Source organism: Pogona vitticeps, chromosome 2, assembly GCF_051106095.1.
Source record: "Pogona vitticeps strain Pit_001003342236 chromosome 2, PviZW2.1, whole genome shotgun sequence".
Lineage (NCBI taxonomy): Eukaryota > Metazoa > Chordata > Lepidosauria > Squamata > Agamidae > Pogona > Pogona vitticeps.
In genome coordinates this window covers 295,963,382-295,979,010 of record NC_135784.1, presented here as the reverse complement: position 1 = coordinate 295,979,010, position 15,629 = coordinate 295,963,382, and the positions used below count along the sequence as shown (strand labels likewise).

At 40.8% G+C, this 15,629-nt stretch overlaps 1 protein-coding gene across 1 annotated transcript in view; it reads right to left on the bottom strand.

The window, feature by feature from the left end:
* Positions 1-671: 671 nt before the first annotated feature.
* Positions 672-15,629, bottom strand: part of CCBE1 (collagen and calcium binding EGF domains 1) — a 184,730-nt gene continuing 169,772 nt past the window's right edge. Inside the window, exons 7-11 of the mRNA XM_072992872.2 lie at positions 11,588-11,708; positions 10,298-10,428; positions 10,172-10,207; positions 8,818-8,853; positions 672-5,659 (exon numbers count right to left, since the gene is read on the bottom strand). Coding sequence (XP_072848973.2) covers positions 5,426-5,659; positions 8,818-8,853; positions 10,172-10,207; positions 10,298-10,428; positions 11,588-11,708 — 558 coding nt within the window. The 3' untranslated portion in view covers positions 672-5,425. The remainder of the gene's footprint in view (positions 5,660-8,817; positions 8,854-10,171; positions 10,208-10,297; positions 10,429-11,587; positions 11,709-15,629) is intronic.

The following is a 15,629-nucleotide window of genomic DNA, read 5'->3' as shown; positions in this document are numbered from 1 at the left end:
GAGGTTTGCCTATCTCTAGTCAAGACGGTTGCCCAGTGCTTTTCTCTTATGACCTCAACAAATGGATTTTGAAAACCTCCCAGTAAAGGGTATTTCACTGCTGTTAGATTTCAGGGTCCATACATCAATTCACTGGGTCTGGGACACATAATTCGTCTTGTGACCATGTGCGTAACTGAATGTGTAACCATTTCTTTAACCTTATGAAGCCGAAGAACGTGATGGCTTGCCAGCAACGCAAATATGCTTGCTTGTGTGATTGCCTCCTTATGCTATGCAAACTACGAAGTTGCCAACCCTGTGTAAAGTGTTCTTCATCTGTGGTTTTGTATGTAGTACATATGTGAAAATAATGTGCATTAATTATATGAGCGTTTTCTTCTTGTATGGCAGCATGGCCAACAATATATTGCCTGAAGATTTCTGTGAGAGATGAAGGATATTTCTTTCCATAACTTTGTGTTATCAGTCAAGACACTTGTAAATATTACTTTCCCACCCTCTAAAGAAAAACTGTATTACTTGTTTGAGTGAGTAGCATATGTATAATAGCCTATTTCATTCCTTGCCTTTCAGTAATGTTGGAAATCTGCGCTGGCTTCACTAATCTCTATTTATAGGCTTTGTTATAAACAAAAATTAGAATGATAAAAAGAAAGCCAACACTGGTGTAAGAAAAATATCATTCTTTAATTGCAAATATAGTGCATAATCACCATTTATACACTCTCTAGTACTTCATATAATTCTTATAAATAGTGTGTGTTGTATAGCTTTCTAAATGAATACAAAGGGACATAGTGGTTTTTTATATAAAAAAAGAAATGAAATTACGGGATGCATCATTAATCTTTGGTTGCTTCTTATTCATTATGCAGTGTGATTTTAAAAACTGGGTACAAATTTGACTGTGAGACAAACAGAGTAAGCATTTCATGTGGATTGTCTACATTATTATAGACAGTTTTGGACAGGAATTACATTATGATCCCAAAGGATTAAGCCTAGGTAGCAGGTGATTTCCCCCCCTTTTCTGTTCAGGGAATTTTGCAAAGAAGTAAAGATTTTTAGTTATTTTTTTTTAAAAAAAACACTGATGATTATAAACACGCACATATGGTACATGTACATATTAAGGTGCAATCTTATCTACTCATAGTTGGAAGTAAGTTTCCCTGAACTCAGTGGAATTTGCTTAGTAAACAAAGGCAGACTGAAATTGCACATTTTCTAAGTTGTGAAACCATACTGAATCAATAATGCTACTTTTAGCAATGTTTACAGGGTCATCCTGGGGAGGAATCAGATTGGGGCTTTGGCTGTCTTTGGTCAGGGCAAATCAAATTTGTGTGTCTGTGAATGGGGGGAGGGAATTTCTAATTCTTTCTTTCTTTTTTGGCTTTTCAAAATGCTCCCCGTCATTCAGTCCAATGAAAAGAGAAAGTTACCAATGCCAGCTCCATGACTAGTGTATTTTCCCTCCATTATGAGCAGCGCTGGGGATAAAATTGAGCTTTGGGCACTGTGGCTCTGTAGCTTTTCATTTTCTGTCTCTGACAGGTCCCCTTTCAAGTCCTACCACGAGTGCCACATTGCTGATGGCAAATCTATATACCCTGAGCATTCTGTGTGTGCAGCCAGGACCTCTAAGCGTGGGCTCACCAGCAGGCCACTTCCCTGCTCATGAACCACCACCGCTGCTGTCTTTGTAGCCCTTAGCTAGCCTTTGGATGACTTTCAGATGACTACCTTAAGTAGCATTATAGATCATGTTTGCAGCATGGCTTTTACAAACCATTTTAATCTACAGCCTAAGAAAGAAAGAAAGAAATATGCTTCTTGACAACACATAATAATGTCATTACAATAGTATGCAGTAAATTGCTCTATTGTATTGGTTTTGGAAAAATAATGGGTAGGATTCCACTTCTTATGTGTTTTCACAACTCAACGGCCCAATAAAATTCTATGGAGCCAATCCAACTGACCCACTGCATATGCTATTCTATACTTGTAACCTTTGTGCTTTACAGGAGAAGGGAGGAGAGGGCCTGCCGCAGAAAACATCAGGCACAACTGGGTCACAGACAACTGGATGGAACAAATTTTATTATGCTCTGTCCTATATATACCAAATATGGAGTGAACTGAATTAGATTACTTGTTAGTTTTTTCCCTACTTAACGGACACATGTGACCTAAGTATCTGTGGGCAATATATCTGGGAATTATCCCCCCCCCCACTATGGGCCAGCCATATTCTCTTCGGACTATGCACTGCATTGGAACCGTATGCAGGTTACATTTGACTTTGAAAACATCAAAGGAAACATGCAGGCTATCAACTGAGGCCTCTGGCAGGTTCTGTCCCTTCTCCAGCAACTGGGCTGGGAGATTCCCGGTAAAAGAGAAAGAGGACCTCACGTTTGGCTCTTCCTGCTGCCATATATGGCCAACAGAATACCTGGAAGGGAATATGATCTCTTCAGAAAGACTCCCCAATCCACAGTTACAAGAATTGACAATCCCTCAACCAATGTGCAAGACCTATGCCAGTGATGGCGAACCATTTTGAGCCTGAGTGCCCAAACTGCAACACAAAACCAACTTATTTGTTTCAAAGTGCCAATATTGCAATTAAAACTGAATACTGTACTGAGGTTTTCATTTAGATTAAAACAACAGCCCTTGCACTGCAAGGGTTGAATGCTTGTGTTTTTCCTATGGGCGGTATCAACAAAGAAATACTGTACTTACCGGTCCTCCAATCCCCCATTGGGCTAGACCGGTTGCCATTGCACCCCTCCACTGGACCACTGCACCAGCAGAGGGGAATGCCAAAATTCAGGATTGGAGGATGGGTATTTCTCAATGGCGACTTATGGCTTATGTGCCCACAGAGAGGGCTCTGTGTGCCAGCTGTGGCACGTGTGCCATAGGTTCACCATCACTGACATATGCTATGGTTTCATCTAAATGTTTTTGTCTGATTTGGGCGTGTGTGTGGGTACAGTATTTACGCATTTTACATGAGAACCACATTGCTGTTTTATTTTCCTGGCATTCAGAACCAGGCATGTAGAGAAACTGTGCAAAGGCATTTTTGAAATTTGAATTTAGAAATGACAGAACGAGAGCTGAGAGTTTCTATGCGTAAGTAGTTAAAGCCAGATTTTACCCCCTGGAGGTTATGTCAATGACTCTCTAGTCTAGAAGACTGCAGGGTTCTTTCCCCCCTATCTTTCTACAGTTTACCTCCAGTAGGATCTGCTCACATTTTCACAGAATCATACATTCATCATCATCTTTTTAGCACTGCAGAGCTAGAAGGGACTCTATAAGTCATCAGGTCCAGCCAATCAAAGAAACGCAGTGGGGAACAGGGCTCCCAGATTCTGACTCCAGAGCCAGATACCTAAACCACTGAACTATCCAGCAGCTCAAGAGGGAATGGATCTCAAATGTCATCTAACCCAACTCTTCGGCAATGGAGGATATTCAGTATTTTGGTATGTGGATATAAAAGTCTCCACTGCTCTCTCCATCACCTTGATTCCCTGCCCACCCCAAACCTAAACCTTTGTAGAAATATTCTTTTCCACATGTAGATCGTCTTCTGCAGATTTGACTCTCCATGGATGTGCAGGATAAACAGCTTCTGTTTTGAGTTCCCCAGACAGGCAGGTACTTCCTCTGTGAACCTATCCACTGCAGTTCAATTACTGGTACCCTCACTTGGATCCTCTGCATTCCCCTCCTTCCAATAATTAACACATATTTCAGAGTTGGCTGTGTTTGATAGGGAAGAAGTCTAACAAAGAAGCTGGCCAATATTATATATGAGGATTTCTGGCTCTGGATCACGTAGAACTACCGCATCTAGATCAGGATTCATTCAAGGCAAGCATTTCTGGAAAATTCTATTTTTTAACTAGCTGATAACCGAAACACTGTTAATTCAGTGTTTTTTTTTTTTTAAAAAAAACCCTTAATTCACTGATTTACTGAGAAATAGGAAAAGTAAACATTTTAAACTGTCTCTACCGCCAATCATGCAGGTACACCTTGAAGTAGCAATACTTACAGTTACCCAATTTTTAGAACATGTTGCTCTAAAACAGATTTCATTGCTAGTACATATTCAGATCTATGAGCTAGATCTTACCTAGACACACATGGCGAGTCTCACTTTATTACCAGTAATCATTTCTGGGGAAACACAAAAATTTATAGAAAAGGGAGAAATCTCTGAGCAATAAAATACATATATCATTTTGTATGTTATCAGTGCATTTTAAAAATATTGTACAACTCTTCAGAACAGTGCAATCTACAAGCCATTCAAGCCACAATACTTGTATTTAAGACAGCTTAGAAGCCACTTGGTCATAGAAGTAACAGTGCCTTTGCTGCTTATTTCATAGTACCTGTTGTTTACTAGATAGTCTATTTCCCTATATGTCACCTTAATGTGAGAAAGAGTATTGGTGTTCTTAACTGAGAAGTGTGACAACTAACTCCACGGCATGCTAACTGCTCACCCTCCATTGTTACACAAACCAAGGATTTGATCAACAGGTTAATGAGATTCATAGCATTATTTGGGAGTTTCCCCAATGTACTAGTAACTTGCTACTTACAGTGAGCGTCTAAAACTCTCTACAATTTAAAATTCTGAATGTAGCTGCTGCTCACCTTTTGCAAGATGATGGAAAATGGAATGTGGTCTGAGAAAAAGAATGTATCAGAATATATAGATACCTTGGCCAACAAGATCTGCCTACTTTGTACAAGAGAAGGAAATGAGAAAAGTTCTGTACATGGTTATTCATAGCTGCATTGGCACAGACTTTTCTTTACGTGTAGATGTTGGCAGAGCAGATGGTGGAAATGAAGGATCACAGTCAAATGGTGGCTGAGAATATGTCAGATGGTACTAGCCCAAGGGCATGCTTCTCAGCTGTAGCACTTCAGACATCAACAAGGGGATCAAATATTTCATTCCTTCCCATCTTAAAAGAAACAAACATAAACCTCCTTGAACTGAAAAGCTAGCAAGTCAAAGAAAAATGCCCAACACTTGTTTTTATAGCACACTGGTTTTCTAAATGCAAGAAAGTTTGTATTTACACAAGGAACTACTCAAGAATGTGATTCCCCGCTGGCATTCTTGAAGTGGTACATCCTAGCAACAGATTCTTCTCACAATAACTCGTCACCTCATTTGACTTTTAATTTGGTCCTGCCTGTATGCAACACTTACGAAATGAAATGTGTTAATCCCACTGAAATGTGTACACTGTCTTTTTTTTCCTGTTGACTTCCATATGGCCAAGCTGAAATATATGCAAGTATGTTGGTATACGTGACTTATGGATCACTTCCCTACAATTAGTTTTAATTCTTTACAGGTCATAAGCTCTTTTTAATGATTGCTTTCCCTGCGTGTTCTGGAATTTTTTGATGTAGTCCTTTGTTTGTAGTCTTCTCCAGATCCCAGATCCACCAGGTCCTGATAGTTCATAAATTCCTGAGGTAATGGAAACTCTTCTGCTGGCGAATGAGTCCTGTGCCCAAACACCCTCTCTTGTAGCTCTGCGATGTCATTTCTGATGTCTGCCATCATCAGTAACAGAAAGTCAAAAGAACCTGGTGGCCCCTAAAAATATTGAGAGAACAAGTTACTAGTCCTTCCCGTTCCTAATGTGTGACACTATCAAGGCCCCTATTGTGGGCAGGTCATCACCACATGCATGACAGGGTTATTTGATTGAAAAGGGGGTGGGGCAGGGAATCCTACATGAATTTTCTCCAAATATAAATTTCAAACAAAAAATGCTTCATTGCATAAGATTCTTTTAAAAACCTTCAGTTTCACTTAAATAAGCAAGATGAGAGTTAGCTCCATAAAAGAACTGAAGGAAGTCGACTTTTGTGGCATTCACTTTTTCACTGTCTAATATATAAGAAAGAGTGGTCAGAATCCCGTTCAAGATTTATACCCGCATAATTGCACCTGTGAATGACTGCTAAATAATGACTTGCCATTTATGTTCCTGGTCACGTTGCAGTGCTGGGGTATGACCAGGAATGCAAGCAGCATCTTGACACTGATCTATGCAATTACTGACCAAAGTACAGTAAATATCTAACAGGATTCCTGCCAATAATTCTTTACAAGGAAAAGCACAGAAAGCATTATTTGGAGTGCAAACACTAACCCCTCCTATTCCACCATTTAATTACTTCCTCAATCAGTTTTGCTTCAGAGCAGCTTCAAAGCCATACCTGTTGATCCTGAGCATATGGGCCATGTGATGTCCTATTATGTTTAAACGTATAGTTTATATGGTAATGACAAGTGTTTTGCTTTGAAATGCATTGGTTTAGTAAGTTTGTAATGGGAGGGGGCAAGTAAGGAGCAAGGAATGTTGTGATAATGATTCTAATTGGCTGGGAGAAATAATGAGTGTCAGGTTTTAGGGGTTTAGAGTTGTCAATGGTGCTGAATAAATGGAACAGCAGCCTTCAGACACTGTTATTTTAATAAAATCTTATTAAATTAATTCAAGCTCAGTGATGTGAACATCAATGCCTGAGGCACAGCTTTGTGGAGGGTGTTAAGAGGGCCTGAGTAAAGGGGCAAACATACATGGGGGCAGCTAGGCTGGTGGCAGTGAAGGAGGAAATAAGTGAAAAATATTAAAGGAGACCATTATATTGTCAGAGTATAGAAATTTTATAAGCCTGAACCTGTATATGTGTTTCATTAACGAGCTGCCATTGTGCACAGATGTGAGAGTGCTGAATCACTCTGGACATGATGTAATGACTTGAAACCAGGAGAAGACCAGGTGCAAAGCATGAAGTCATCTGTTTTCTGATTGGACAAAATATGCCATGTATATGTATATAAGTGGACTGTGTGTTTGCTTCTTTCTCTTCCTCCACTATCACTTGCTGCCACGCATGCTGCCAGTTTGTATAAAGAGTTCCTGCTGTGCTGTTAAGAAACCTGCCTGTATATAACTGTAAATACGTGTACATATAACTGTCTTGCAACACAAGAAGAACTGGTAAAGTGTCTTCAATTACTCTGCGTATTTTACTGTTGCCAAAACCCTAACATATATAAATAGTCAAGGGACAAGAAAAGGGTTTTTTTTTTTACATCAGTATATGATAGAGGGGTAGGACAGGCTCTCTATTGGCTTCAGGAGGGTGAGACGGGGCCAGTGGGGAATACATGCATAGAAAACATTCCACTGGAATAAATAGGAGAAGTCTGTCTCTCTGTGTTAGAACTCCCACTCCCAACCAACTGGCTGCTTGGAGCAATTTGAGGTGCGTGTTTGGTTCATCTTGGCTGCAGATAAAAAGGGAAGCAGCTCTCTTCATTTTAGGTCTTTTAATGCCAATGGGTATGACCCGCACCAAAAAATACACCAATATTCACATATCATAGCTTGCAGGATTTCCTAGAAACATTGGCAGCCATGCAGTTCAACATTCTTGAGTCCCTGCTAGCCACAGGCTAGAAGTTCGTATATTACTTTTAGTCTATGTATACAAATACAGTGGGGTCTTGACTTGAGAACTTAATCCGTATTGGAAGGCGGTTCTCAAGTCAAAAAGTCTGTAAGTCAAGTCTCCATTGACCTACAGTGCATTGAAAACCGATTAATCCCGTAACAGGCCGTTTTTGTTCCATTTTGGTTTTTTTCTGGTCTGTAAGTCAATTCTCCGGCTGCAAGTCAAACCTAAATTTTGTGGCCAGAGAAGTCTGTAACTCAAAAAGTCTGTAAGTAAAGCCGTCTGTAAGTCAAGAGTCCACTGTACATCTCTGCAGCCACAAAAGATGCATCCTTAATAATAAATGAATTAGCTTATGGTCCCAAAGCAGATTGGCAAGTTGGAGATGACATTTTGCTTTTTATCAATGATTTATGTAATACTGCATTATTTTGGTGTAATAGCAGGGAGGTCTCTTTTGGCATCACTAAGTTGGAGGAAATAATCAACCAAAAGTTATCTTAAGCACATGGTTGCTTATAAGTGACAACTATCCACCTCATTTCCCCTTCTGTAATCTTCATATAATTTATTAATCCCCTGAGAACATAATGTTCTGCGCCTCCTAACAAATACTGCTTCCAGCACCAGCATCATTCATTCATTCATTTTATTTCCATCCTGCTTTTCTCCCTATGCAAGACAGCTTGAGTCCCGAAGCTTCTCCCAATAAAGCAGGTGTGAGAAACCTCAGCAGGCTTGGGAGCAATGTTTTTTGTCTCAAATGAGGGTCATATCAACCCCAGAGGTGGCTTTCTCTCATGATAAAGGAAAGGGGCAAGGGCCAACTTGACAAGATGTTCTGTTTTTTGAAGGAAGGAAGGAAGGAAGGAAGGAAGGAAGGAAGGAAGGAAGGAAGGAAGGAAGGAAGGAAGGAAGGAAGGAAGGAAGGAAGGAAGGAAGGAAGGAAGGAAGGAGGGAGGGAGGGAGGGAGGAAGGAAGGAAGGAAGGAAGGAAGGAAGGAAGGAAGGAGTAGCAGAAGCATTTTATTGAGCAATTTTTTTTCCTTAATGGGGAGCTCTCAGGTGTCCTTTGGAGCTGCAAAAATGCAAAAGTAGACATGTAATTGCTGTTTTTGACAACAGCCACATATTTAAGTAAACATCTAGTTTGGCTCTAATTAACCAGAAATGAACATATGGTTGATATGAACACGATCACTTTCTCCTAAGATGTTTGAGTATGAGAAATATTGCCCCATTCTTTACAGATAAAATCTCAGTAGAAATCAGACATCATACTTACAGGTGGCCCTTTCTCTCCTGGTGCACCTCTCTCACCCTGAAACAAACAGCATTCTGCTTAATTTGCATTGATTAAATCTGAAACATAACTTATGGATTTGATTCGTGATGGACCCTTGTTGACTCAGGAATTTAAATCCGAAGTTCCACCAGCTAAATCAGAACATTTGCTCTTTTTCACCACTAAACTGCTTGGAACTAACAATTGGATTTGGCCAATTATTTTCAAATTACATTATTTATCTTAAGGATTCAAATCAACGAATTGTGTCAGTCTTCGGAGAATATTGAAGAATGGGGAGGCACTCTTTTAAAAAGATAAAAATATGACAAATAATTATAGTAGGTAATAAATAATGAATCACAGACCTATAGAAACCCAAACCTTATTCCATAAAAATCTAAATTCTGTCCAACCTAACATATCTACAATTGCAACCACAACAACGAAACAGCCCATTCATCTGCAGTATTAATATGTTGATTTAACAGAGAGAAATTGGAAAAAAGCATCAGTATTGGCAGCAGGTCAGACCATAACAGCAATTCAACACTGGATTAAAGTTTCAAGACTGTAAATTTAAACTGAAAGTATTTCCATGGAATGAGAACTGCTGGAGAACATTATATCCTATCTAACATGCAATCTATGGCCCCAGACATTCTTTCATAACAAATGGCACCAACCCTTGCTAAAACTATACTGTAGATGTACTGTAATAGAGAGGGAACAAGAATGGAAAGCAAGACAGTGTGATGTGGAGAATAAGGTGCTGAATTAGGATTCAGATCTCTGCTTGGCCATGGAAACTCACGGGATGAGGGTGGAATGGGAACCATTCGTTGAACATTTTATGTGCCTCAAAAGTGCTATTAGGGTCACCATAAGTCAAAAACATGTGATAACCACTAACAATAACACATGTTAAGAGCACAGAGGTGTGGCCCCATTCCATACCAAAATTTAGCAGAGGTGGAGAAAGTAGCCAAGGGATTCTGGGAGTTATAAAACAAAAAAGGAACTTGTCTACACTCCGTGATTTGGGACCTATGCCTGAGTCCTTGGTGGAGATCAGACTAGAGATCACCATCAAAGTCCGTCTAAAAGAGGGAACTATAGGGGACTATCAAGGGAAGCTCTTAGCAACAACAGGTCCTTTGGGGTTAAGTGGAATACCTGTCTTGCATAAGCACGTTCTGCTTTTCCACACTGGTCTCAACAATAAGGGAGCACTGTTGATGATGGGCAATTTTACCTCTGCCTTTCTTTATAAGCCCCATATCCCTTCTATCCTTCCAACTTGACAGGACGTTCTGTTTTTTAAAAGAAGTATGTGGGAAATTTGCGTGCTCACCTTTGTTCCATCTCTTCCTGGTGCCCCTGGAGGACCCTGTAAGACAAAACCACAATCCTCAAAAATATGTTGCGGTAGGACACATGCAGACTATGTGCACTCACAGTATAGAGTTGGAATACTAACCACAGGGCCCCGTCTGCCCTGCTTAATATGGGACAAGTCTGGAGATGGCCCCATCGGACCCATGGCTCCTCTAGGGCCTGGCAGACCAGGAGGACCAGGAGATCCAGGACTTCCTTTTGGACCTGTAGCACCTGCAATCAAAATAAAATAGTTGAGTCTGACAATAGGTTCAGGCTATTGTGTGCAATTATGGTTGGCAGATGGGGTTAACCTAAGACAAAAATGGGAAGAAACACCTCTCCTACTTTAGCTGGCCTCTTGCAGCTACCTCTGTTTGTTGGGACTGCTGAGCTACTGATGCTCTCATACTTGGCTAATTTCATGTAGACTAATCTAAGGATTCCTTAGAAATTGATGGAAGTGTCAGAAATAGAGGTTGTGTTCAAAATTAGCATAGTTCATAGAATTTCTATCTGTTAGCCTTGTTTAGTCATTAAGGCAATGCGTTAGTTAAACATGTGAGGAAGGCGGCATTCCAGCCTTGCCCCTTCTGTCTTCTACCCCAGATACACACGCAAGAACCCTCTCTTTCCTGTGTTTTTGCTCAAATCAACCTACCCCATGTGTAGAATTGGCTCTTTTTTGCTAAAAGCAAAGAAAAACCATAGAAGTCAGGCCTAGTAATTTCTCCTCCTTGTGTGTTTAAACAACACAGAGTTGCATTGACTGAATAGGACTTTTATGAACAGTTGATACAAACATCAGGCTGCTTTGGAGAACCCGTGTCATTGTTCGGATGGGTCACATCAGACTGTTTACTTAGGATGCTATGTTACGTTATGCTAAGTAACATCATACTATGACAGCAATAACAGTTATAATGCTTTATTTCACCATGAATAAATAGAATCACAGAATCATGGAGTTGGAAGGGTCCTATAAGGCCATCGGGTCCAACCCCCTTCTCAACGCAGTGCAAATATGCAGCATACAAGCAGTGCGGTCTTACAGGTGGAGATTTTCAGGAAAATCCCCATACCATTTCCATCCTTTTGCAGTTCCCAGCCATGTTTCACAAATCACACAGCAAACACACAGGTTGGGAGAAACTTGTTTTCATTTCGGAAAAGGGAAGAAATAAAGCTTACAGCACCTTGGACAGCTCATTTTACAGTTCTAATCAGATGGAACTAGTCTACCACTAAAGGCCTACTGGAGAGCTCTGTGGTTACTCCTGACCTGGTTTCCTTTTAGAATGGGCTGGGATACAAAACGACATGTATATCAAACAAAACAAAATATTTTTTTCTTGAATCTTTGAAATGGAGCAATGGGTCATTATTGCCTTACCTGGAGGACCTCTATCACCTGGTTGTCCTGGAGGTCCTGGTATATAGGCATTCGATGCAAGTACTTTTTCCCCTGTGAGTGGTTTGCTAAGGTCAGCAGCATTATTTGGCAACAAAGCAACCTGCAACAAATAGTATGTCCATCAACCAAAAGCCTTTCATCATTTTCAAGGATACCTAATTGAGGTACAGCATTTGAGTCAATTTCTTTCAGTGCACTACTCTCAATTCATGATTCAGTTACTGAGACATATTACTGCAGGTCTGAACTCTAAGAAAGCCAGAGTGATACAGCAGAGTCTTCTAGACTGGGTGTTCTACGTATAGACCACTTATCCTCTTACACAAGGTTATTCTGCTAGAAAGAACTAGAGACACACACCAACCTTTCAAATAGTTTTGCTGCTATGGCTGAGTTTTTAAATTCCATACGAATACACTCCAGCAACTTGAAGAAGTGAGTTTGGCATTTCCCCCTCTTTTACACAGACCTACATACAAATACTAACGTAAGAGTCAACTCTTAGATTTAGGGCACTGAATGGTACAAGGTTCTAGACTGACTGGTGCGCAGCCATAGGTCAGGAGCTCCATTCTCCATTTTCCTTTGAAAGAGAAGAGCCAGCCTCTGTGGTCTTGGGCAAGTTACATGGCTTCACAGTGCCCTCAGAAGAAGGAAATGGCAAACCATTTCTGAGTACTGTTGTACCCGGAGCACCCTGGAAAGTAAGTATAAATTGACTTGATAACAGATAATTATTATTTTATTTAGTTCATCCAACCAGATAGCTTCTGTTGTGTTTGACAGCCCTTCACAAGTTCTCTCACAGGGATCCGATCCAACACTCCTACTGTAGCTTGTTTACATGGAGGTCCTTAAGACGGATCTTCTACACTTCAAGCGTGTGCTCTGCTGCTGGAGTATTTTCACCTATAGAGGCTGAAACACAAGAGTAGTGTTTCCCAGCCTGGAGGTTGTACTCCCAAGGGGGTTGCAAAGTGTTTTCTGGGGGTGTGTGTGTGTCATGGTTCCTCTTATATGTGTTGTAGCTTTGTTAAATGATTTTTTTTCTTTGACCTTTTGGAACCAGAGCTAGCATGCATGTGTATATATGAGAAAAACACCCTCCACTTTCTGAGAAGGGATAAGTTTACCCCATTGAAAATACCATTTTATGCAAATATGGTGGTGGTGGGGGCTTTGCAGGTTACTTTGATATTATAAAAAAAGGGTCACAACTTTAAAAAGATTGGGAACAACTGTGCTAGAGGATAACTATTTCCCCCTGCTGAGTGGAGGAAACTTATCCATGTACAATTTTAGCTGAAAACAAACTATTTGTTTAACAGAGACCATAGTCAATTTTAGGCGTGAAGAGATAACAGATGACAACTAGCTGAGTCGGTCCGCCTCGGAAGCTCACATGCTGTGTGTTTGCCCACTCAGTTGCTCCATTAAGCTGACTCATTCTTTATTATCTCCTAGAAAGGAGCATCTGCCTTGCACAGGTTTCAAAGCCAAGTCCCGAGCTATTGATGTTGAACATTATTATCTTGCCAGACATTAATATGCACTTGACCTAATTTCTATTCCATTCTACATTCTTGATTCAAGCTTGGAATCACTGTACAACAGTGATCTCACTCCAGCACCTCCTTCATGCATGAATCTTTCCCGCACGAGGATGTAAACACTTGGGTGGAATCCTTTCAAAAGGGACAACAGTCAAGGAGTTGAACTCTAACCTCGGATCTGTCTGCATCTCATGTTGTCGTTCGGACGAGGTTCCGTGCAGAAACTCTGTCTGACTTGGCTTGGAGACAGAGGCCTGGGTCCACTCTAAGATTTACTTCTAATTAAATACATACTTACATGTATCTGAATAAGCACATGTTGACAGAGAACTCTTCCACACATGGGATTCTTTGCATGCCTAGATTGCCTGTTGTTTATTTCTTTTGGCAAAAGACTCCCTCTGACTAGTTTTTCAACTCCATCGAGGAGATGGTGTGGAAGAAAGAATAAGACAGAGTGATTGTTTTTTTTTTTTTTTTAAAGTTCTGTCTCCAGGGAATCCTTTCTAGCACGTCCACCACGGGATGCTTGAGTCTTGCACGGAATTCTGGAGCACAATTTGGGGTTTGACTCCATTAATGCAGGGTACTCCTTGACTCTACTAGGTGTTTATAGTCAGCCCAATAGAAGTAGAAAGGCAATCTATTTAACATACCCAACACTTTACACACAGCAGGTGGAGTGGCTAAACAAGTTGGCTGCCAGTGAAAGTTGGCAGCCACTGCAGATCTTCTAGCTGAAAAACTCCTAACAGGTTCTGAGGATAGGCAGAGAATTCGAAAACCATCCTATCACCAGGCTAGAGCCAAACCAGAAACTGGGCCTTCATTTCTCTGCTTGATCTTCAGGAAACTTCACAGCCTCTCTCAAAGACTGCCAGCCACCATCTTCTTTCCCCAGACACAGAATGGTAATGACATTCTAGTGTAATTAGGGCAGAGGGGACAGTGGTTACTGGCTGGGTTGCTATATTTTTCCCCAGAATGCCCTGGAACATTCTAGCATCTTGAGAAATAAAACAGTGGCAACCAGAAGGAGATGGGGAGTCTGGGAAGGGAAACGTTACATTTGACCCACCAGAGGAATTGGAATATGTCTTCCCCATTTGGGAGGTGAGTGAGAGAAGGTGACTTTCTGTTATTATGATATTGATCTGTGTGAGTTTCTCCTAGATGAGATGAATGCCAGAAATCTCTATTTTGGAGGTAATGTGGCTCTGATGGCCCTACGTTAAACAAACAAACAAACGGATCCACACAACCTCTTCCTTCCTGTCATCCAGTTACATACTGAAAGCCACTCATATGTCACTGGACATTTCAAATGATCCCATGAAAACACATAGAGATTGAAATCCATTGCTTTGTTGTGCATGCAGAAGGCAAAAGGCCAAAGTCACTTCTAATAGCCAACTAATGAGTCACCACTGGATTTTTGGGGTTGTGAACACCCACTGGCTTGGCAGATGCTCCAAAATCCCAGCAGGGGGCATATTAACTGCCAGCTACAAGGGACCAAATGTTATGCCATTTGCCTTCCACATGTACAGCAAAGCAATAGGATTTCAGCCATCGTGTCCTTCATGAACCTCAGTTCCCCCATGTATTTTCTCCATGAGTGGTTTCAGTTAGAAAAACAATGTCTTGTTATGGAAAAATTTTATTGTGTAAAGTCAACAATGATTTTTTTAATTGGTTCTACTCCCGTAAAAGTAACCTTTGTCCATAAAATAGCCTAGAGTGGTTTGTCATTTTAAAAAAACTACCATCCCATCTGTCTCTTCTGAGTGTTTAGCTTCTCCAACATCAGGAAATAATATACAAAAGAATAATAAAAATTTAACTTGATTACATGGACCATACAACATTGCCCTATAAATTTGAGAAATCTATATATAGCATGCCATATAGCATGTTTTAGATATGGATTTTCTGCTTTGGCAAGGGACTGGATTCAGTGACCTTTGGGATCCTTTTCAGCTCTACAATTTTATGATTCCATGAACTGAAAGCCATCAAATAGATCACACAAATCTTTTTGTTGTTTAGTCATTAAGTCATGTCCGACTCTTCATGACCCCAGGGACGAGAGCACGTCAGGCCCTCCTGTCTTCCACTGCCTCCCGGAGTTTGGTCAAAGTCATGTTGGTCGCTTCAATGACCATGTCCAACCGTCTCGTCCTCTGTCGTCCCCTTCTCCTCTTTGCATTACACTTTCCTAACATCAGGGTCTTTTCCAGGGAGTCTTCTCTTCTCATGAGATGGCCAAAGTATTGGAGCCTCAGCTTCAGGATCTGTCCTTCCAGTGAGCACTCTGGGTTGATTTCCTTCAGAATGGATAGGTTTCTTCTCCTTGCAGTCCAAGGGACTCTCAAGAGCCTCCTACAGCACCACAATTCAAAAGCATCAATTCTTCGACAGTCAGCCTTCTTTATGGTCCAGCTCTCCCTTCCGTACATTGCGACAGG